Source organism: Metopolophium dirhodum, chromosome 5 (genome assembly GCF_019925205.1).
Source record: "Metopolophium dirhodum isolate CAU chromosome 5, ASM1992520v1, whole genome shotgun sequence".
Taxonomy (NCBI): Eukaryota; Metazoa; Arthropoda; class Insecta; order Hemiptera; family Aphididae; genus Metopolophium; species Metopolophium dirhodum.
The window spans coordinates 4,211,963-4,233,925 of NC_083564.1; the positions used below are offsets into that span (position 1 = coordinate 4,211,963).

The 21,963-nt window shown below is 25.7% G+C and overlaps 3 protein-coding genes across 5 annotated transcripts; 1 reads left to right on the forward strand and 2 right to left on the reverse strand.

Annotated features, from left to right (window-relative positions):
* Positions 1-3,410: 3,410 nt before the first annotated feature.
* Positions 3,411-7,504, reverse strand: LOC132945253 (serendipity locus protein alpha). Its single transcript, XM_061014946.1, has 10 exons — positions 7,104-7,504; positions 6,851-7,024; positions 6,491-6,754; positions 6,285-6,422; positions 6,007-6,184; positions 5,073-5,275; positions 4,830-5,016; positions 4,614-4,772; positions 4,231-4,479; positions 3,411-4,148 (listed from the first exon to the last, which is right to left on the reverse strand). The coding sequence occupies exons 1-10, from the start codon at positions 7,206-7,208 to the stop codon at positions 3,991-3,993; spliced, it is 1,815 nt and encodes a 604-aa protein (XP_060870929.1). The 5' UTR covers positions 7,209-7,504; the 3' UTR covers positions 3,411-3,990.
* A 194-nt stretch (positions 7,505-7,698) lies between these two features.
* On the forward strand, positions 7,699-13,815 carry LOC132945252 (zinc finger protein 678-like). Of its 3 annotated transcripts, none has more exons than XM_061014944.1 (5): positions 7,699-8,047; positions 10,751-10,860; positions 10,922-11,029; positions 11,113-11,223; positions 11,284-13,815. In XM_061014944.1, exons 2-5 carry the CDS (start codon positions 10,778-10,780, stop codon positions 13,145-13,147), a joined length of 2,166 nt encoding a protein of 721 aa, XP_060870927.1. In that variant the 5' UTR covers positions 7,699-8,047; positions 10,751-10,777; the 3' UTR covers positions 13,148-13,815. The 3 variants fall into 3 exon arrangements, with proteins under 3 accessions (XP_060870927.1, XP_060870926.1, XP_060870928.1); XM_061014943.1 differs by lacking the exon at positions 7,699-8,047 and adding an exon at positions 9,854-10,091; XM_061014945.1 differs by lacking the exon at positions 7,699-8,047 and adding an exon at positions 9,854-9,981.
* A 4,912-nt stretch (positions 13,816-18,727) lies between these two features.
* On the reverse strand, positions 18,728-21,869 carry LOC132944976 (mitotic apparatus protein p62-like). The gene is made up of 4 exons (XM_061014556.1): positions 21,695-21,869; positions 21,288-21,337; positions 19,351-19,630; positions 18,728-19,281 (listed from the first exon to the last, which is right to left on the reverse strand). Exons 2-4 carry the CDS (start codon positions 21,335-21,337, stop codon positions 18,844-18,846), a joined length of 768 nt encoding a protein of 255 aa, XP_060870539.1. The 5' UTR covers positions 21,695-21,869; the 3' UTR covers positions 18,728-18,843.
* Between the last annotated feature and the right edge of the window lie 94 nt (positions 21,870-21,963).

Below are 21,963 nucleotides of genomic sequence, written 5' to 3' on the forward strand. Positions count from 1 at the left end.
TATCCAAGGGTTTCCCTGGGCCCTTGTGGATTAGCACAAGTTTTGCCCTCTTCCAGCAAGGTAGGGAAACACGTTGCCACAGAACATAAAATAACTAGGTATAAGAAAAATTGTGTTTTATATTTTTTTAGATTTTTTGTTACAGAATAACCTACTTACGTGGAACTTTATTTTCAATTTTCAATCAGTCATGGCTTCAGGAATAGAGGGTTCTACGGAATCCAAAATAAATGACGCTATACCAATTTATATACCAGTGTGAAAAATTCAGCTTACAGAAAACGTATGAAGTTAATGACAACGTTACCTAAAAATCTGTCTGAATTAGATATTGAAGGTGATTGGTGATCAACGAATGATGGATAAATAAAATGGACTAATACAAAAAATTTTTTTTACAATAAGTACAAGCGCTGTGAGAGTTGATGGGTTGGAGGCTTGAAAGAAGAATCCATCCAATGATGGAACTTCTTGACAGATTTAATTGTTTAATCGTTTAGAAGATCCCTGCATCATTTACGTTTCAAGCGCCTGCTGGGATCACAAGGAATGTTAAGTACTAACACACAAACCTAACCTAACAAGTGGATTGCGATGGTTAGATAGATTAGAGTGAAAGCGTTTATAAACATTTTTGGCTACTTCTTTTACTGTTGGATTGGAGAGATCTTTGTGGAATGTATCGTTTGATACATAGAAAGGAGCTTTTGTGATTTGACGGAGACATTTGGATTTTTTTTATATTTGAGGGCTTAGCTGAACCCCAGAGCTGTATGCCATATGACCATATTGGTTTTAGGCGAAGTTTATATAGGAGGATTTTATTGTTTAGTTGTATGTTTTTGGAAGTTATAGGAGGAACCGCATCTGGCGGGATCGGTTATTGTTGAGGGTAATACGCGCTATTAGTATGGTGGTCCCAGGTCAGTCTTTTATCCAGTTGGAGACTTAGATAGCGAACATTCTGTGGGATGGGTAGATTATTGAGAGTTTTGAGCATTGTCTTAATGTGAAAGTGCAGAGTGTGGATTTTGATTAATTTATTTTGATTCCCCATTCCTTGTACCATGTTTGTAGTAGGTTATTAAGGTGTGATTGGATTAGGTTTTATGCTATTTCAGGTTCCGAGTGTAAGGCGAGAATTGCTTTATCATCCGCAGTCACCTGTGAGCCTTGGAAATTTAAAAAACATTTGCTTAAAAAATTGTTTAGATCATTTTTGAATTTTTGAAAAAAAAAACAAATATTATGTTATTCAATCAGAATTTCCATAATTATTACTGTAAAAATACTGCATTTAAATATATTGATTTTCCACGGAGATACTGAGGGTGATACGGGATTTTTGGGACATACCTGCTGTTTACTGTAAATAATATATTATTATGATTTTTCAGTTTAATTAAGTATTAATTATTACTATCGTCATATAAAAATAATACATAAATTTAAATCATTTTTATTTTTATCTAGTTCTTGTTCTGAAATTATGACTTTATGCCTCGGACTTTTTGGTTGTCTATCGGTAGCAAAACATGGATACTAAACAAGGAAGAACAACGAACAGTCAAAAGTTTTGAAATGCGGTGTTGGAGAAGGATGCTGAGAGTGAGTTGGATAGAATACTACACACCGTACCAACGAAAGCATACTCAGTGAAATAGATGAGCGCAGAAACTCAAAACCATCTACAGAAAAAGACGATGAAACATAATGTGTTACATATATTGAGGCACGAAAATGAGCTAATTTATTGAATAATAGAAAGGAAAATTGAAGATAAAAAGTTATGTTATGTAAAAGGTAAACTTAATTTGCCAAACAAATGATTTTCTATGCTTAACTATCAAGCTACACCCAACTGTGGAGAGCGCATGTCCAACTGCAAAATCAACCTTAAGAATTGAATACCATGAGAAAAAGTTCTTTAGTTAATTGATATTTTATTATGATTAATAATTAAACTAGTTATTTGACAGACATCACATCATTAGGGCAAGTTAATGTAACTAAAAACGAATCGAGATTTCATGACATGGTTTGCACTATTCAGTAGGTAACCACTATTTTGAAAATAAAATTTGTTACACACTCAAACAGTATATTATTCAAATGTATATATATTGAGTTATAAGAGCTTTTTGTAAGATTTTAACATGTTTATACATGCTATACAATTTTTTTATGCACATTAAAAATTTTAATTTTTTGCACTTTCAAACTATAGGTTATAGTTAAACTACACATAAGTGCTGGAACATTAATTATACTCTTTTATCACAGAACAAACTACTTTTAATATACTAGGTCAATTATTAGTATTCCATGACGATAAGTTATATATAATATGTATTCAGAGAAACAATATACAAACATACACTTTTTTAACTCAGTACAATGTACATAATTAACACATAAATATATTTTTAAATTCTGTTTGAGGAACATGAAACTTGACTTTCAAATTCCAGTCTAACAATTTTTTGAACTTCACTTTTTTTTTTGTTATAACAACTATTTAGAATATCATTCTCGGAATAGTGGATTTTTTTTAGTCATTTTGATGTTTTTACTTGTATTTTAATTCCAAAATTAACTAAACTCAAAGCTGGGCATTAATGAGTTAATAGTTTAAGAGTTAAATTATTTTTAACTTATTAACTTAACTTACTAGTTTCCTGCTTTAATTAACTTAATTCTTTTGTATAATTGTATCCAAGTTAACTTAAATACAACTTATTTTATATAAAATCGATCAATCAAAAAATGATTTTCTAAATATGGGTTATCATAAAAAAAATTAAGCTGTATTGCACATGAGCAAAATAAATAAGTTAAAAAATGTTAATTATAGGAATTTATGATCCATTAGTCTAGTCCCACCAGTTCCACAAACTAAATTGAAAAATATTTACAGGGTTATGAGTGATAGGGTTCCCTGTTTCCGCCAACACACAGTATATAATATAATATTCACCACTTAGGGCCGTTCTTACAATGTTAAGTAAAGTGTCAATTAACGCTAACTGACTGATAACAGATATTTTACCAGCAGAATTCGGCCGGTTAAGTGTCATTTAACTTTAACCGGACATTGTAAGAACGGCCCTTGGATGTATAATTTTTTTTTTTAATAAGTAATATAATATACAATCTGTATCAGTTGACACAAAAAGCATATATGCTAAGAGTAAAAAAAAAAATGAGTATTTTTGAACTAAGGATCCACCTAATGGTACCATACTTTCAATTTAGGAGCTTAAGTGCATGTTAGTTACGTAAAAGATCTTGACACCACTTACGCTTAAGTAACCTTGTATGGTAAATTTTAAATATATAGGTTTCTTTACAATTTCTATATGATTTAGAAATTTAATTTTTAAATTATAAATCTAAACAATACGGTAAGCCCTAAGCACATTTACACTCAAATTTAAATTTAAATGAACCCAGCGTAAAATATGAATACAGTTCTAAAATGATGCAGCCCTATATGTTTTAAATTACATACATAGACATAATGTATAAAACATGAAATTATGTATAGGGTACTGACAAAGTTATAAAGTATACCCTGTTTCTGTGGGCACACAGTGTACATGTAGATTATATAGAATAAAAAGTATATAATAAGGCCAATTATGGCATTTCTAGTAATTCAAACTTGATTTTACACTACTAATTATATATTATTAAAACAAAATTAAAGCATTACAAACTATGTAAATTTAATTAATATCTTTTCATTCTTTATACTATTTAAGATAAATTCGATTTTTTTCTTCTTTATTGAATCCTGAAAAAACTATATTATGATATATTTTATATTAAAATTAAAAATATATTTAATCTATTCTCAATGTTTGTCAATAGCTTTTACATTTAACACAAAATACAATATGTTATAATTTTACTTGATAAATTAGACAATTAATCAGATGTTAAATTACATTATATTTGTAACAATTTGATTTAAAATAAATTGGTGTTTTAACAGCATTTCTTAACACTTATAATCTTATTATCAACATCTTCTAGATCTTGTATTCTTGTAGGAGTATCAATACCTATTTCTTCCCATATATTTACTTTATTTATATTATCCTTATTCATATTGAATGACTCATGAATAAAGTTATCTAAAATGTCTACCAAACATAATATTGTTACAATACTATTTTTTATAACTATTTTAAATATTATACAAAAAATATATTTAAAAATATTTACTTGTAAGATCCATTGTAACAATATTATCATAGGTTGTTTCATTAGTAGAGGGTAAACAATTATAATCTTGATGACACAGTTTATTAGAAATTTTACGTTCTGACTTATTGTAGAATGATTTTTGACCTTGAATAGTTGTAAGCAACAAATTCAGATCATCATTATTATCTAGGTCATCATTTTGTAACAAACTCAGCGAGGATTGTTTTGTCTTAGATAAAATATAATATGTATTTTCTAATTCAGACACTATAAAAAAATTAATTAATATATAAGAAAAAGATATAATATTATATATTCAAATATTCAAATATACTAAAATGTAGGCATAAACAATGTTAAAAAGCTTAACAATTAAAAACCAATTACAATATATTACTTACAACTTTTATCTTCCAGCATATCAGAAATTATAGTTTGAATATTTTTCAAATATTTGATTACAATTGCACATCTTTTAAGTAACTGATTTTTAGTTGAATCATTATAACTGTGACTTGTTTTTTGATTATAGATTAAACATGCATTATACTCTCTCAGAGCTAAAATAAAACATTTCAGTACTATATAATAAAGATGTATCGAAAGTATATTTTTACCATTTTTATACTGCTTGTAAGTCATAGAAAGTTCTTTATTTTCAGAAAGGGCCAGTGTAAATATTTTTTCAATAAACTTTGAAAAATTATTCATTCCATTTAACAAATATACATATAAATCCATGTTGGCATTTGGATCACTCTTTTGGATAGTATCAATAATATTCATAGAAGTTTCTATTGTTGTCTAATTACAAATATAACTATTAACTAGTAATAAAAACTTAAGTTCAAAAACATTACTTGAATGAATGCATAGGGATCGACGATTTTGTCTAGAAGATTTTGTATTTCACAAATCTCACAAACCCAATGGTTTATTAGCAGCTTTAAAAATGTTTTTTTCACTAATGAAGTCGGATCTAAATAAAACTCAATAATAGCTGGTACCATATCACTGTCCAAAAGTTCCAAGCTTGATATACACGATTTTAAAGGAATAACATCTAAATACATTTATAAATATTAAAGTAAGACACAATAAAAAATAATTGATTGTATTAAATAAATATTCAAGTTGATGCAGGGACAGTCTTAGTGACTACAAAAACCTTGCACCAGTATTTAGTGGTTAAGTGTCTGTCTATACTATTTCATTCTTTATATTATTAAAACTAAATAAGTCAATATTTTAAAATGGTGATCAGTATACATTATACATTTTGATACATAATTATTTCAAAAAGTTTTTACTTTTTTAAAAATATTATTTTTTAACTTTTACAGGGGTATTGCGTTAAATACTGATCTAATACTACTTCATCTAAATTTTAAAGTTTAAATACTTATATAAGTTATAGGTGGCATAACATCCCACTGGTAAGTCAGAATTCTCTCTCCACTCTGACCTCAAAATCCCAACCATTCATACACTAGCCGCCCACCGTTATAAACCATTTCATAAAAACATTTTCAACCATTCAAATCCTCTAATACCAAACCTCTCCTCTCTTACTCTTCCTGATAACCCACCCCCACATATTACCTATTGTATACATTTATTACAGATTGTATATATTCTTGTTTTCTAAAAAAAAAAAAAAAACAATATAAAAGTACCTAAAAATAATAGTTTCAAAAAATTTAAAACTTTTTGAAATAGTGTATGCTTAAATATACCACCTTGTATACATTTTATTTGTTTTAAAGAACTAATGATTATTGATTTATAACTTACATTCATCATTTTTACAACAGGCCACAGAAAATAGTCCAATCTGAATTAGTATGTCAGTATATTTATCCAAATCACAAATCATATTGTGTAAATCTGATGAACTTCTTAGTTGAGTGTCAACAGAATCTGCACACTTTTTAATCAGTTTTTTGATAGTAAGAAATGGATCATTAAAAATCTAAAATTTTAATAATGTAAAAATTAATATATTAGTAAGTACCTAATACAAAATAATGTTTTAAAATGTTAGTATTTATTTCATAATTGATATACTATACCTTAAAAATAAGATGCAAAACTGATGTATTAATTCTTCTTTCAAGAATAGATAATGAGGAAGATAAATAATCATATCGGAAAAAACTATCAGTTTCATTGATATTTATCTTTTCGAATTGTTGAATCGCTGTTAAAACCTTTAATAATAAGTAAAATTGATCTAAATATTAAAATATTACATATTTATATTGTAAAAATTTTTTACATGTTTAGATGAAGATGTTATTTCTAAGTTGTCTATTGTATCTGCAACTTTAGCAATAGTTATAGCTTGAAATAAAATTTTATTGATATTAGATTTAATAAGTTCAAAATGATCCCTATTGCTTAGCGCATTTAAAACAATATTCATTTGATCGATGAATTTTCCTGGATGTTCATCCACGTCAGTTAAATCTATCATTTCCAAACAGTCTTCCAACTTATAAAAACATTTTTGAATCCGCTTAATTATGTACATGCTTAAAACCTAATATGAATAAATGCTTAGTATTAGGTATTCAAATATTAATATCAAATATAAAATTAATTAATACTACACAGCAAAATCAATAAATATACATACCTTTTCAAAGTTTAGAACTTTATTTTGTTCTGATATAGTTGTTTCATACAAGAGGAGACATTTTTGAATTTGACTTAAGCATACACAAAGCATGTAAACATTTTTATTTTTAAATGTTTTTAAAAAAACTTGAATTGATTTTACAAATTGAAGGAGTGGTCCGTTTATTAATTCCTGAAATTAATTTGTATTAATAAAAGATAAGTATACTTGATTAAAACACTAGGACACAAAATATTCTGTTCCCACTCACTATGAATATTATTTTATATTCATGAAATTCTTTTTTCTCAAAATTACATAAATATCTAGAACACTCATTTAAAACGATATTAATTTTGAAATATAAATCATCCATTATAATTTATAATTAGGACTACAAAATTGTAAATAAGTAAATAAATCAATGTTAAAAATTGTATGTGATCCAACTCTCTAATTTCGAATTAGAAAAATCTTTTAAGAATTTTCAAACGACGGTTGTGTTCAGTTACGATAACAGCGGAACGATATCACGATATCAACCTCTATTATAGAAGACCATGAATCGTGATGTTAACTACTCAAGTACTCAACCATACAACATAACCAAGATTATAAAGAAGTTCTTTACACAACTATCTATATTTCTGTGGTTATAATATTATTATTATTATTATTATTATGGTGCCTTACAATAATTATTATGGGCATCCTACAATAATAGCCGGTGGGTGGGTAAGTTGCCCGACCTTTAAATCTCCAATGGGGGGCTATGACCGTGGAATACTGGAATCGTACCATGACCATGATCTGTTAACTACTAGATAATATAATCTCAATTGTTCAGTTATCAATAATAAGCTTTTTAGTTTTTAACCAAGGTACCATGGCAATATATATTTTATAATAAGTACCAATAGGAGGTACAATAATATAAATTAGTACTTAAGTACAATTCATCTGGAAGTTTAATAATATATTTAAATTAATTATACTAACTAATATAGTAAGCCTATTGCATATTTCACGTTCAAATTTCCGTTTGCAGTTCCCAACGTGATTCATTATGTTGTCAATAATATCTATATTTAAATATAAAAATATTAAATTATTAAAATTAAATTATATACTCAAATTATTATATTAATATATATAATTATTAAATTGCCATGATCAAACTTTATATAGTATGCGGTCATGCTGACATTTTTTAAAGTACGTTGTTATTGGATTTAATAATAATTACTAAATAATTAATTAATAAATGCCTTTATATATTATAAAAAAAATTCTCAAACCAACTTTTATGTTTATAATAAAAGTATAGTTTTATTATTTTTTTTGATTGAAATGTGATAAAAAAAATCATTGAGTTGTTGATGATGAAAATTAACTTGCGAAAGCATAGTTTGGTATCTTAAATAATTTTATACTCTAAATATATTTGATTTTAGTATAAATGTATAATATTATAATTATTGTTATATATTATTACCTATCAAAAATTTATTGCAAAAGTTTTTTAAAAAATATGTAACTTGGTGGTAGTTGGAATATTTAATTGTGTGTAATTTATTTAGTAGTAAGTATAGTTGATTATTGATTATAATTGTAGTTTTATCTAAAAACAATAATATTCTGTAGCCGATCAGTATAAAAGATTGATTAATTTAATGGGCTACTAAAATACTAAATAGGTACCTAAAGGAACCAAAAGCTTACTATTGATTAATTTTTTTTAGTGATTGTTTATACATCCTGGCATATAAATTCTAGTATAAATGTTCCTTTTTTGTATACATATATTGTACGTTGCATAAATATAAAAATAAGATTGTAATTATGATTTAATTTTCTCAAGCTGTAATTTTCCTGTTTGCTTGTAATATATTTTGTTTGCTTTATGTTATTGTCACTATTTTTTGTATATAGTCGTAGAATGATAAAGAACAGTGCAAAACATAACTCCATTTAGTTCAAAATATTTAATGTTTCGGGGCAATTTTTTATTATGAGTACATGTTAGTTGATTCTGTTGTTTTCACACAGATACATATTAAATTAATTTAACAATAGACTTCTTATAAATATAAGTCTACAGTTTTATGGATTGAACATAAAGTTGGATGCAAAAATAATATGAGGCGTTGATTTCATGCATCACCCATCTCTGCTTGAAAATAATATTGTGTCTATTTGATATTTTGTTCCTCTACCCCATAAGTAGCTATGCTGGAATATTATTATATTTCATACAATTCATATTAAATATTTAACTATTTAGAGCCAATATTCATCCCAAGTAGAAAAAAAATTCTGGAAAAAGTGACGCTGTAGCATACAGCTCGTCATCAAATGTATTATTAAACAGTATGTTAAAAGTAAATTATAATATTATATAGAATTATTCTATACTTTGGTGATAGTATAATTTTTTGGTGAAAATAGTTCTTTTCTTTTTTAAATTATATGTTTCTATGTAAAATTACATCAATGCAAAAACAAGTTTAAAAAAATATATATTTTACTGGTTTAGCGAGATTTTTCAATAAATAATACTGAATCTTAAAAATGTTATTCATATATTCAATTTTAATTTGAGAACATAAAAACATAATACCATAATTATCTCACTACTATTTGGTAGTGTACTACTGTAATATCTGTAAATACTTATTATCTTTAAAATGGTACTTTAATCGTAAATATCATGATTTCAAATACGATTAGAATTATTTCATTACAATTTACAGAATTTACGCTAGGTAATTATTTAAAACTCTTGTTATGATATAGATTATTTCAGCATATAAATATTTATATTATTTTTGAATTTAATTTTAAACTTGTTGGCTTAAAAGTATTATTACCTACATATTTCTATATTGAATAAAATTACAAATATTTCTTTCTTATACAAAGTAAGAATAGCTAAAATGTGCAACATCTATTGATTAATAGGTAGTAATTTTGTAAGTTTTATTATCATAAATATTTCAAATTCAATTTTTTTAAATTTATATAATATATTATAATATTGGATGAGATTGAAAATATTATTTCTATCACACCTAATTTGTTGTTATCAGTGCCCAGAGGACAGAGTTAAAATATTACAATATTTAGTCATTCAGATATTATTTAAGTAGGTATGTATTTTATAAAATATTTTTTTAGTGTTAATAAATACTGTTTTCAGTTCTTTTAATTATTGCTATAACTTTACAAGCATATTAGAAATATTGGTATTCTTGTATAGGTACGTACATGTTTTTTTAAAAAGTACATGAAAATATTTTTTATGTACATATAATATATAAGTTGATTGATGAAATTAATGTACTATTCATTTTATAAACATTGCATTGTTAAATATTGTTGAATAGTTAAGTAAAAATTACAATATAAATTAATTTTTCAATATGTATACGGTACACCTATTTGAATGATTACCTATTATTTATCAACGAGCCTGAAGAATTAATATAATTTAACACTTTTGATTTTGAAAAAGTATATATTTTTTAATATTTATTGCCTATTGGTATATTTATAATTCTTACAATTATTAATTATCCAATACCTCAGGACATACTAATATTATCTATCTATGCAAATAAATTGTTTAACAAAAAGATACATTTTGGTCGATCTGTTAATAATAATAATGTTAAAGTATTTTTTTTTTAATAGTTTTAAAATATGCCCATATTCCATATTTTTAAGATAATATAAATTGTATTTACAACATTAGTATATTAATAATAAATATAAAAGTACTTAGGTACTATCAAAAGTATATAACTGCATATTGACTTTGATAATAACATTTTTATTAAATATTTGAAATGTAATATCATATAGTATATTATTTTATACCAAAATGTAGTTATTTATTTGTTTGTTCAACTATTTTAGATTTATTTAACAAGGTACTGAACAATTATGTTGAGTTCTACTAAGTACAACGTTGATACTGGAAAATGGCAAGAATTTGTATTGGATGAAATTCAATTTGACCATGAAAAGTGAGTTTTAAAACGTATTTTTTTATTTCAATAATTTCATTATGTTTTGTTTAAATTTTAGTTGTTCAGGCAATGAATTACCTCTTTCATCAATAGGGACTACTAGTAACATTGATACCAAAAAATGGCAAGATATTATATTGGATAATATTCAATCTAACATGAAAAAGTACATATAAAATCAATTAAGACCAAACATTTTATTTTAAATGTTCTTTTCAATAATAAAGTATTATATTGTTTAAATTTTAGAGACTCAAAATATGAGTTGCCATTTTCATCAATATCCACGATTAATGTTGACCATAGAAATGCAAAACATCAAGATATTAATTTGGATGATATTGAATCTGACATAGAAAAGTAAGTTTAATGTCATATTTTAATTTTAATTATAAATAATTATTTGTATTTATAATTTAGTTATTCAGATAATGAGCTACCTCTTTCATCAATAGCAAATGTATTGCTTCCAATTGATAGCTGTAAAGTCGTAAAAAGTAAAGTTGTAAAATCTGATTCAAGTCAAATATCCATCAAAGAACAAAGTAAAATAGATACACAAATTAAGAAGTATGGATGTGATATTTGTGGAAAAATATATCTTACGCGTATTGCAATTATTGAACATTTTAGAACTAGTTTATGCTTTCCAGGAAGTCATTTTGATCTTGAACACAGCAACCCTACTTATAATGTTTGCAACAATTCTGAAAATGTAGTATCATACATCAACATAAGTAATTTAAAAACTAATAATACAAAAAATATGACCAACAAGTGCAGAATTTGTCAAAATTTAATTAGAAATGGCAAATTTATAAAAAGGCATAACATATTGCATACTAAAGGAAATAACTTATGTAATATATGTTCAGTATTAAATAGTATTGCATGTGGAAATAATCACCACCTTAAAGAAAAGTATACATGGAAATGTAAAACTTGTGGACAGTCATTTACTAAATTATCTGTTTTAAAAGCTCACATATGCATTTTTCCAAAGAATAATAAATTGAACGCCCTGGAAAAATATAAAACTATTACATTGCATTGCGATATATGTTATAAACAATTCTTTAAACAGTCATCTTTAAAAGATCATAAAAGAATACACAATTTAAGATGTATTAACCAATACAATATTCGTTTAAAATACTTAAATTATAGTGTATTGAGGCATACAAAAAGAGTCCGCAGTTCATCTCAAAATTATGAATGTTCAAGATGTTCAAAAGTATTTCATAAACGTTCAGAAATAGTATCTCATATTTTTGAAAACCATCAAGAAGATTATTCCAAATATAGTTGTGACGATTGTACAAATGTATGTGATTCTTCACGGGACTATATTTTACGTTTAGGAAAAAACCATTTCAAATGTGATGTATGTCCCCAATCGTTCACTACATCTCATAGACTACAACAGCATTATGGATGGCATCTTGGTATCGATAATTTTAAATGCGAATTCTGTCCTAAGACATTTTCGAAATGTTCTCTTTATTTATCTCATGAAAGAATTCACACTGGAGAAAGACCATTCAGGTGTAATTTTTGTGGCAAATGGTTTCCAGAATCATCAAATTTAAATATTCATTTAAAACCCTATTGTCAAAAATCTTATACTCAGATGTCATCATTATTATCCCATAAAAGAATACATGCTAAAGAAAAACATCTAGAAAATAAGAGTTATAATCAGCTGTCTACTATGGAAGTACGCACAAGACGACAATGTACTAGAAGAAAGCAGTTTAAGTGTAACGTATGTGCCAAATCATTTTTTCATTCATGGTCATTAAGTGCTCATCTAAAAATACATCAAAATAACAAGAAGGTGAAAAAGTCATCCTTAAACAAACACAAGAGACCACAAAAAAATGACATATGCATTAAATGTGATTTATGCCAAGAACTATTTTATGACAAGAAGAATTTAATCGCTCATAGATGCAAGTCATCTACTTGTACTTGTTGTCTAAAAGTATTTGATAATGTTTCTTCACTTAAAAGACACTACAGGTACATGCATCAAAAAGATAATAAACTGTATGACTGTGATATCTGTAATGTATCATTTATGTGTTCAACTAGTCTTAATGAACATAGAAAAAATCACACTGAGTTTGAAAAAAACACCTCTCTTAAACTCAATTCCACCAATGAAATAAATACAGTAAATGAAGAAATGTACTTAAATGAAGAATATAAATGTGATCTTTGTATGAAAAGTTTTTTCAATCAAGCACAAATATTTGCTCATATTCTAGAAACTCATTATTAGGTTTATTAGGTTAAATATTAAGTATATGTGTATGTAAATGAAAATGTTTGTAAAAGAAATTAAGCTTTGATCATGTATTCAAGTGTCATATTAAATTAGGATTTAAGAAGGCACAACATCTTTTTACTGTCTATTTTTAATAATGCTATTAAAATTTAGTTTTTGTATGTATTATACAGTTTGAAATTAAAAAATCTATAGAATAGAATTAAAATATAAGATATTCATTTCTTTTTAATATTATGTTATTATATATCATTACATTATAATTTGCTTGCTTTATAAAATATCAAATAAAAAAATCAAATTCATTCTCACTAATTAAATATCAATGTATTGTAATAAACTGATAAAAATGATTTCACATTTTATATAATAAAAAATATATATATTCAAAGGTTAAGGTTACCTATCCAATTATAATATTTTCTAAAGGTATCAGATTTTAACATGGAGTATACCTGTCCACCTCTAAATATAAATTGTTTAAGTGACTGTATTGTAATATTTTGTTGACAAAGAATTGATGCTTTTATAGACTAGAAGGCAGGAAAACAAAATTTAATAATGTATTGAATTGATTGAATTTAAAGTAAAATATAATATATGCTGTAATTATTTTATACTTTGACCCAACTGTTTTAAGGGATTCAATATATATGTTTAAACAGGGGTTAAAGTGGGAAAAAATTCAGAGGGGACTAATGTTTCCATATAGTTTTAAGCGTTCTATGTATAATTTTATGTATAAAATCCTAATTTGTTAAAGGGGACGCTTTTTAACCGCTATAAGAGGTAGGGGGACTGAGTCCTTCTGTATCCCCGCTCACTTTAACCTGTGTGTTTGAACAAAAAAAAATTATCAGTTATCATCACTAATTGAATATGAAATTTTCATTTTTATATATTATTTTTTTATAGATTGTAATAAGTTATTATATATACCTACAATTATTACTACTGAACAATCATAAATATCAGTAAAATAATGCAATCTATAAATTAATTATGTATCAATAGAATGCTTAAAACCACAATGTAATAATAAATTTCCATCAGAGAAACAAACCATCTCCACAATTGGGTTAATTAGGTACAATAATGAATGATCCATTGTTACACACTTATCAGTCGTTATAATCATGTTACCATGTAGTTCCTACACGGGTACAACCTATAGGCTGGCAGATATTGTTGAATACCAAAATATAGAAGTTTATTGAAATTGAATAAGCCAGACATAGTTTATTTTTTATTTAAGATTTAACACTAGTGTTCTACTGAATACACTTATTATAGATTTTTTGTCCTGTTTTTTTTATTTATTTGTCTTGCATCGTGCTTATCCGAGTTACCATAAATATATCAAACACAATTGAAATTATGCTGAATGGGCTATTTAAGTATCTATTGAAAACCATTTGATTGTACTGGATACTGGATAGTGACGGCAAATAAGCATCTTACGACTTACGAGTATTTTATTGATAGCTAATTAGTAATATATAAAAATGAATTTAATATTTTACACATTACAGCCAACAAAAATGGTTGTACTTTAAAGTTTATTTTTTTCCTTTTGTTATCATAAAAAAATAAGCAATGACATAATTAGTATATTTAGTTAGAATTTCCAATAATAGTCAATATTTAATAAAAGTGTGGGTAAATAAGTGCAATAAAAATGCATGACTTGATATTTTTAAGTTGTTAAAAGAACAAGTTATGAATTATGAGGAACCCTATTGTAGGTATTACATTTTCAAGGTTTAGATCAAGAACATTTTTTTATCATAATTTATAGAAAACAAATTCGATAATGTCAAATGTCTTACAAATAGACTAAAAAAAGAAAAATATTTTGTTAACTTATTGAAACTTGAAAGTAAATAAATTGAATATAAAGTTTTGGTAAATATGTCAATTCTCTATAGGGTTATTCTTTAAAGAATTATAATAAAATTCAAAATGAAAACCGCTGCTCAGTAAATATTGTAATATTTCTGATTCTTTAGTAGATTATTGTCACATCATTGACCTATCTGCCTATTTAAAATTAAATAGGTACACTCAAACATATAACATAATGTGTACTTACTATTTGTGTGGGTTATCGTTAAATTTGAATTTTATAATATAAAATCACTGTTTAAGAAAAACTAAACGATTTTGAGCAAAAACTTTCAGTCAGATTTTACTAAAATTGTTATTCTCCATTTAAATATCTAATAACGTAGGTACCTAAAATTTGAAGTTAAAATATAGGTACATAAAAAATCTGTATCTTTACATTTTATTTATCGTTAAACTACTAGAAGCATTGTTTTAATTTGTCTATTCTTATAATAGAAGAATACTTTAAAGTATCTGCATTTTAGTATCATGTTCATTTTATTTTTGAATTACAACGAAATAAGAAAATTGTTTGATGAAAAATCTGGTGAATATCCATTATCCAATGTCATAACAATTTAAACTTAATAGGTACGCTCATAAAAAATGTATATGACCTTCCGGTATACGTATACTTTTTATTTTTGTTGAAGTTAGAAAAACTTATGTAGAATCTAGTATTACATTTTAACTTAAAATAATTTGCAAATTTATGTAATTTAGCTGAGTAAAAATGTTTTAAAAATTAATTTGGGTAGAAACTAGAAAATGGTCATATAAACATTTGATGAAAACTTAAAGTATCTACGGTTATTTGTTTTTGAGTTACACTAAATAAACAAAATACATTTTGTTAAGAGGGCGTTATGCCCGCATGTGTTGTCTCCGTCTTACAAGTGCGTAACATAGCAAATTTTACGCTCAGCAGAACACGTGTAGCTCCGTTAGTATAAAAATTAAAGCGAATTGACTAAAGGTAAGATTATTATCTAGGCAACCTCATGGACTTTTTATTATATTTTAATTTTAAAGCAAGTTATAAGTATTTTAAGATGTATAAAAAATTTACAATTTTAAAATACTCATAAATCGCGTTAGAATTAAACTATAATAAAAAGCCTGAGGTTGCCTAGATAATAATCTTACCTTTAGGTTTCATAAGAGGTCAATTCAGTCCAATTTTTAAACTAACGGAGTTACATGTGTTATGTTGACCGTACAATTTACCATGTTACGCACTTGTAAGACGGAGACAACACATGCGGGTATCACGTCCTCTTAAAGACAATATAATACAATGAAATAGAATGCTATAATTAGGTAAATATAGTTATATTTACAGGTCTTAAAAACTTGCAGCCATAAACTCATAAACCAACGCTGAATACCAAAGTATACAAAGCCCCAAGGTTTATTAAATATTTAAAATAGTAATATTATACAGTACCTTCAGCATTACTTGCGAGTAGTTACCCTAGTTCTCGAGGTTAGCATATTGATGACTACAGCATAGGTAGGTACCTAGAAGTATGGGTTGAGAAACAACCAAATTATCTATTATGATTTATCTATAACTTATAAGGTAGCCGGTAGGTTATTATAGTTATGGTAAATCAAATTTTAATTAAAATATGTAGACGACTCAGTCTCCACTCAATAATTCAAAACCAGACTACTAGCAACTGGTACTAAACATGTTTGTGTTCGGTTAGCCTAAAGGAATTCACTAAGTGTGACATAATACATAAACAACAAGTCAGTTATCTGCAAATCGTTACGTGTTATTTATTATAATACATTTTGGATTTACATATATTATGTATAATGTGAATATGACATTTTGACTTAGCATTATTAGGTGTACAAGCTATTATATTATTACTTCAGGTTTACTTTTCTAAAATCAAGTTTCAATATGATATTAAATGGAGTTTGAGTATGTGAATAATAGATATTGAGTAATTATGTGGTATACCAGTACCTAAAACTAAAATAAATCAAAATTGTCCCAAATCAATGATAAATAATCATATCTAAAAATTTTGTAAAATATATATAATGTCCTAAAAAGTATCGAGAAAACTAGTTTTATTAACAATATTTCAAATTGTTTTATGGCTAAGCATATTTTATTCACATATACCTTTATAATACATTTATTAAGTATATAAAAGAAAAGATGTTATACAATATTATATAAGTTTTTAACACCAATGTATAATTTATTCTATGTCCATAATTATCAATAATCATAATAGTTTATTTATTTCTAGGTAATTTAAATGTCTGCAAAAATGTAACCCAGTGCAATAAACTACCTACATTACCTATTCTAACATCCTCAAAACAACAATATTAAGTTAGTAATTTACATCACTTTAGAAAAAATTTAAAACTTCTGAAAAAATAACACTCAAACGTACAATAATAATAAAAATAATATATATTCAAATAATAACATAAAATTATTGTAAAAGAAAAAATTTACTAACTTTAAGTAATACAAATGATGTGAAGGTATGATTTACAAATTAAAAAAAAAAATATTTTATTCTTCATTAGAATTTAGGAATAATTAATTTGATGTATTCAGAATCACTATTACATTTTTAAGCAAAATATTCAATCAAAATGTGTTACAAAAATAAAAATATTTTGTGGAGCGTGATTTAAAAAGGCTTTTGTGCTATTACTATTAACTAAAAAATATTGGAAACCATTAAAAAAAAACAATGTATTTAAGATAGTTTACCAAATACAAGTTTAATCCATACATCACATGTTTTCAGTTATAATATACATATTTTTTTCCTTAACTCCAGCAATGTTTGCAAACATCATGGTTGATTGTCATTTGTCAGTCATGTATTTCTTGTGTTAAACAAGACCACATGAGTCTTTAAACGTTTAAGTAAAGAAAATGAGTTTTCAACCAAAACAACAAAATTAGAGCATGGCACCGACAGTAATTATTTTTTAGTATTTAGGAAACAACTTTGTTTTGTGTATCAGAGCCCAAACACTTTAATTGATAAGACCTTATTACATGTACTATACTGTTATCAGAATCATAATGAATACGCTTAAAACACGGTTCAAGTTTGTATGCATATCTCCCTTCCTTATATTCAAGCTGTCACACAAAAACAACAACCGTGCAAATGATGATTGCAACTGATAATAATCTACAGCCGATCACAGAACATCTGGTGGCAGCCCCCAGACAATTATTTGAATACACCAGCGCATTTACTTTTTTATTCTAAAAAACTGTATATTATCATTGATATTAACTTAGTTAATAGTTTTTAACATTAAAAAGAGATTAGATTTTGATTTAATTTAGAAATCATCTGAAGATGAACATATTTTTAATAGCCTGTTTTCATCAACATATGTTAAATATAAAATAGATAAGGTTGCTAAAATCTAATATAATATGTTGATGTAAATAATCTTTTCAGGAAACTCCAAAAATGACTATTTCAAGTTTAAATGTTAACAAACATTAAAAAGTAACTAAATTAGCGTCTACCCTCAGATTAATAAACTGCTAAGCTGATATAACAATATTTTTTAGTCAAAATGACAAATAAAAATAACTCAGTAAATAATGAATACCATTCATACACTTAAATAAATCCAACTATCAAAAAACCACTTACTAAAAAAATTAAAGAATTAAAATTCATTATAAATAGCAATATTTATTATAATTAATTTTTTGTAAATTTATACAATTACAAAGTTAAAATCATAAAAAAAGTCAAAAATTTAAAAATTTAAGTTACAAACTGTAGAACTTACTTTTTCTTATTAAACTTTTTATTTTTCTGTACTTTGCCACCTTTAAATTTTGAACCATTTTTACCTTTTCCATTTTTGAAACCACCCTTAGCTTTAGGCTTAGGCTTTTCTTCTTCGCTTTCTTCTTCATCATCATCTACTTCAAGACCTTCAGCAGTTTCATCATCATCGTTGATTTCATCTACTTCAAGACCATCGGTTTCATCGTCATCATCTTCATCATCGTCGTCCATTACTTCATCATTAGAAGCTTCTTCTTTTTTGGATTTTGGAGTCTTGGAATCTGTTTTTTTAGGCCTAACTTTAGTGTCTTTATTTATACTATCTACGTTACCACCAACAGCTTTGAATTCACTGATTAATTTTTCATAAACTCCATCCAATACTTCATCACTAGTATCCTTAAATTTGGAAAATCCTTTAGTAATCATATTCTGTAAAAATATCAAAAATATTATTAGAAAAACACTAATTGTCCATAAAAAAATTAAATATTGTCTTACTTTCAGTTTTGAACTCCTCTGAGGAATAGAAGATTTATTTTTATAATCTCCTAATAGCTTAGCAACACTACTCTCTTCCTCAGAAAGATTAGTCATATTTGAAACATTTTGAATAGCTTTAGACCATAACTCTTGTAGTGCCAATTTTTCAGGATTAGGAGGTGTTTCTACTTTAGTTTTTTCTCCTTCTTTTTTCAATACAGTTGGCTTGACAATATCCTTTTGTTTTTCTTTTCTAACTTGTACACCACCTTTACCTTGTTTCTTCGGAGACTTATTTCTATAAAATACATTATTATTAATAATATTGAAGTTTTATTTAAAAAAATTATCAGATATTTCATTGGATTCAGGTAAATAAAACATAAGAAATAAACAATAAATCATACTTAATTTGATTTAGAATGCTTTACTACAATTCAAATTTATGAAAAATAAAATAAATAATTGTGTACAGGATGATTTTTAAGCATACTCATACCATAATTTGTTTAAATTTTAAATACTTTAAAATACTAATTTTTGAAAATTTAAAGGCGATATTTTCTAATACCTACTTTAGATTAATCTAGACTTGTTATGACATTTAAATAGTATCCAGAGCATTGGCGACATTAATATTGATTTTTTAAATGAGTAGCTACGAGTTTTGTGAACAAGAAAATTGTTTTAAAATGTGGCATATGTAATCGAGATTTGAACTAAATGTTTCTGAGCTATTCTACTTTAAATACTTTTTAAATAGATACTCCGGAATTATTATTTTTAATGAAGTATGTAATATAAAATATTAGTTAATAATTACTACTTAGGAAATTTTTTAATATAACAAAATGGTTATAGACTAATATTGCACACAATGATTTTTAAAACAAAAGTTAGTTTAAATATTCTTTTAATATATCATTAATATTCATAGGATTTATGGATGATAACTCAGAAATTGTTCATCTGAGTATTTGAAAATATAGTCTTTACCTGCCTACACTTACAAATTCCAAAAACTAAAATTTGAATATATACATGATATAAATATAAAAATCACTCTGTATGTACATCTATATATATATATATCCCTTAAGTAGTATGTTTGATTTGTTTATGAGCATGAAGGTGTATTCAACAAGCCATTTTAGTTTCAACTTTCAAAAGCATCGTATTTAGAAATTAGTATGTGTGGTATAAAAAATTGTGTTTCAACATTATAATTTATTTATATTGTGCATTATGTACTACTTTTTTAGTTTATTTTTGATGTGTAGGTAGAGTATAGTGGGGTTAAGAATCATTGAACATGGTTTTTATTAACAACATTTGTGATGTTTTATGCATGTTCACTCATTATGAAATTAGTTTTCAGTCTTGACAAGCCTGTAGTGTATATTTATAACAAATATTATGTATTATACTAAGTAGAATCATCACTTCTCTACAATAATCTATTTAGGATAAGTGAATACAGGCATACAGAGCAGCTGACAAAAACTGGTCGTGTCGGTATATGGGTATAGGTTGGGACCTATAATAGACACACATGGACATGTGATCGTCGACTATTAATGTTCGTTGACAAAGAGTCTAGTAGTTGCCCAGTGGTCCTACAGGTTTGGCGGCTCAGTCTGCATACGCGAGACTGGTATACACTTAACCTGTATAGAATCAAGTATTATTATTTATTTTAGTCTCCGTACGCTATTTCTCACTGATCTATTTGGTTTTTAATACTGATCCAACAGACAATATAAATATTTTACAATTCACAAATGTGATATAAAAAATTTAAGCTTTTTACGGAGCTATTTATTTATAAAAAAAATAGCAAAACAAACAAATCATCTAAACATTTTTTTACTCGACACAATATTTTTTGGTATTTATCTTAACATCTAACCAATACTCAGTACTATAACAAAATACTTAAATGATAGCATAATTACTTGTTTGTATTCATGGGCTTCTTAGCAGAATTATTAGTCTTTAGCTTCATCTAGAACATATAAGAAATGCAATAATTTAAAAGCCACAAAAATTAATGTTACTATAGAACGTTAGATTAATAGATACTGTTTAATTTTGTTTATAAATGATATTATATAATAAATAATATACATTTTGTAAATAATATAACATGTGTAACTATAATAGCAAAACAAAATGTAATAAAAATTAACAATTCATTTTAAAGATTATTTAACTTCAAATAATTATTTGAAACGCATAACATTTGTTTCCACATTTTGAATTAGAAATCATATGGATTAACGTTCACATCAGGTATTCTAATATTAAGTAACATGGTGATTAATAGGGATTTGTAATTACAAACCATACATTAATATCTTACCTTTAATAGTAGTTAATAAATTGGAAAAGGTAAATATTATTAAAAGTAGTATAATAATTAGAACAAAACAATCTAAAACTTATGAATTTGTAGTGAGCCGAATGTAAAATGTTGATTGAATTACCACACCAACAAGACGGCACCACACAGAAATTTCAAATGAAGTATAAACACTATAAACACATTTACTTAGAACACGATATAAGTATTGATTATTTTAGGTTAGAATTACAGTGTGTAGACGCAGCATGGAACAAAATCTGATAAAT

Bases quoted from the DNA above. Each gene is read 5' to 3' on its own strand.
- LOC132944976 (XM_061014556.1), bottom strand. From the start codon at position 21,337: ATGAAGCTAAAGACTAATAATTCTGCTAAGAAGCCCATGAATACAAAC. The intron at 19,631-21,287 runs GTAATTATGCTA...TGTATTTTATAG, and splicing joins AAGCCCATGAATACAAACAA to AAATAAGTCTCCGAAGAAAC. The intron at 19,282-19,350 runs GTAAGACAATAT...ATATTTTTACAG, and splicing joins AGAGGAGTTCAAAACTGAAA to AATATGATTACTAAAGGATT.
- LOC132945252 (XM_061014944.1), top strand. From the start codon at position 10,778: ATGTTGAGTTCTACTAAGTACAACGTTGATACTGGAAAATGGCAAGAA. The intron at 10,861-10,921 runs GTGAGTTTTAAA...TTTAAATTTTAG, and splicing joins ATTCAATTTGACCATGAAAA to TTGTTCAGGCAATGAATTAC. The intron at 11,030-11,112 runs GTACATATAAAA...TTTAAATTTTAG, and splicing joins ATTCAATCTAACATGAAAAA to AGACTCAAAATATGAGTTGC.
- LOC132945253 (XM_061014946.1), bottom strand. From the start codon at position 7,208: ATGGATGATTTATATTTCAAAATTAATATCGTTTTAAATGAGTGTTCT. The intron at 6,185-6,284 runs GTATAGTATATC...TTAAAATTTTAG, and splicing joins TTTTGCATCTTATTTTTAAG to ATTTTTAATGATCCATTTCT. The intron at 4,480-4,613 runs GTAAGTAATATA...ATTTTTTTATAG, and splicing joins TATGCTGGAAGATAAAAGTT to TGTCTGAATTAGAAAATACA.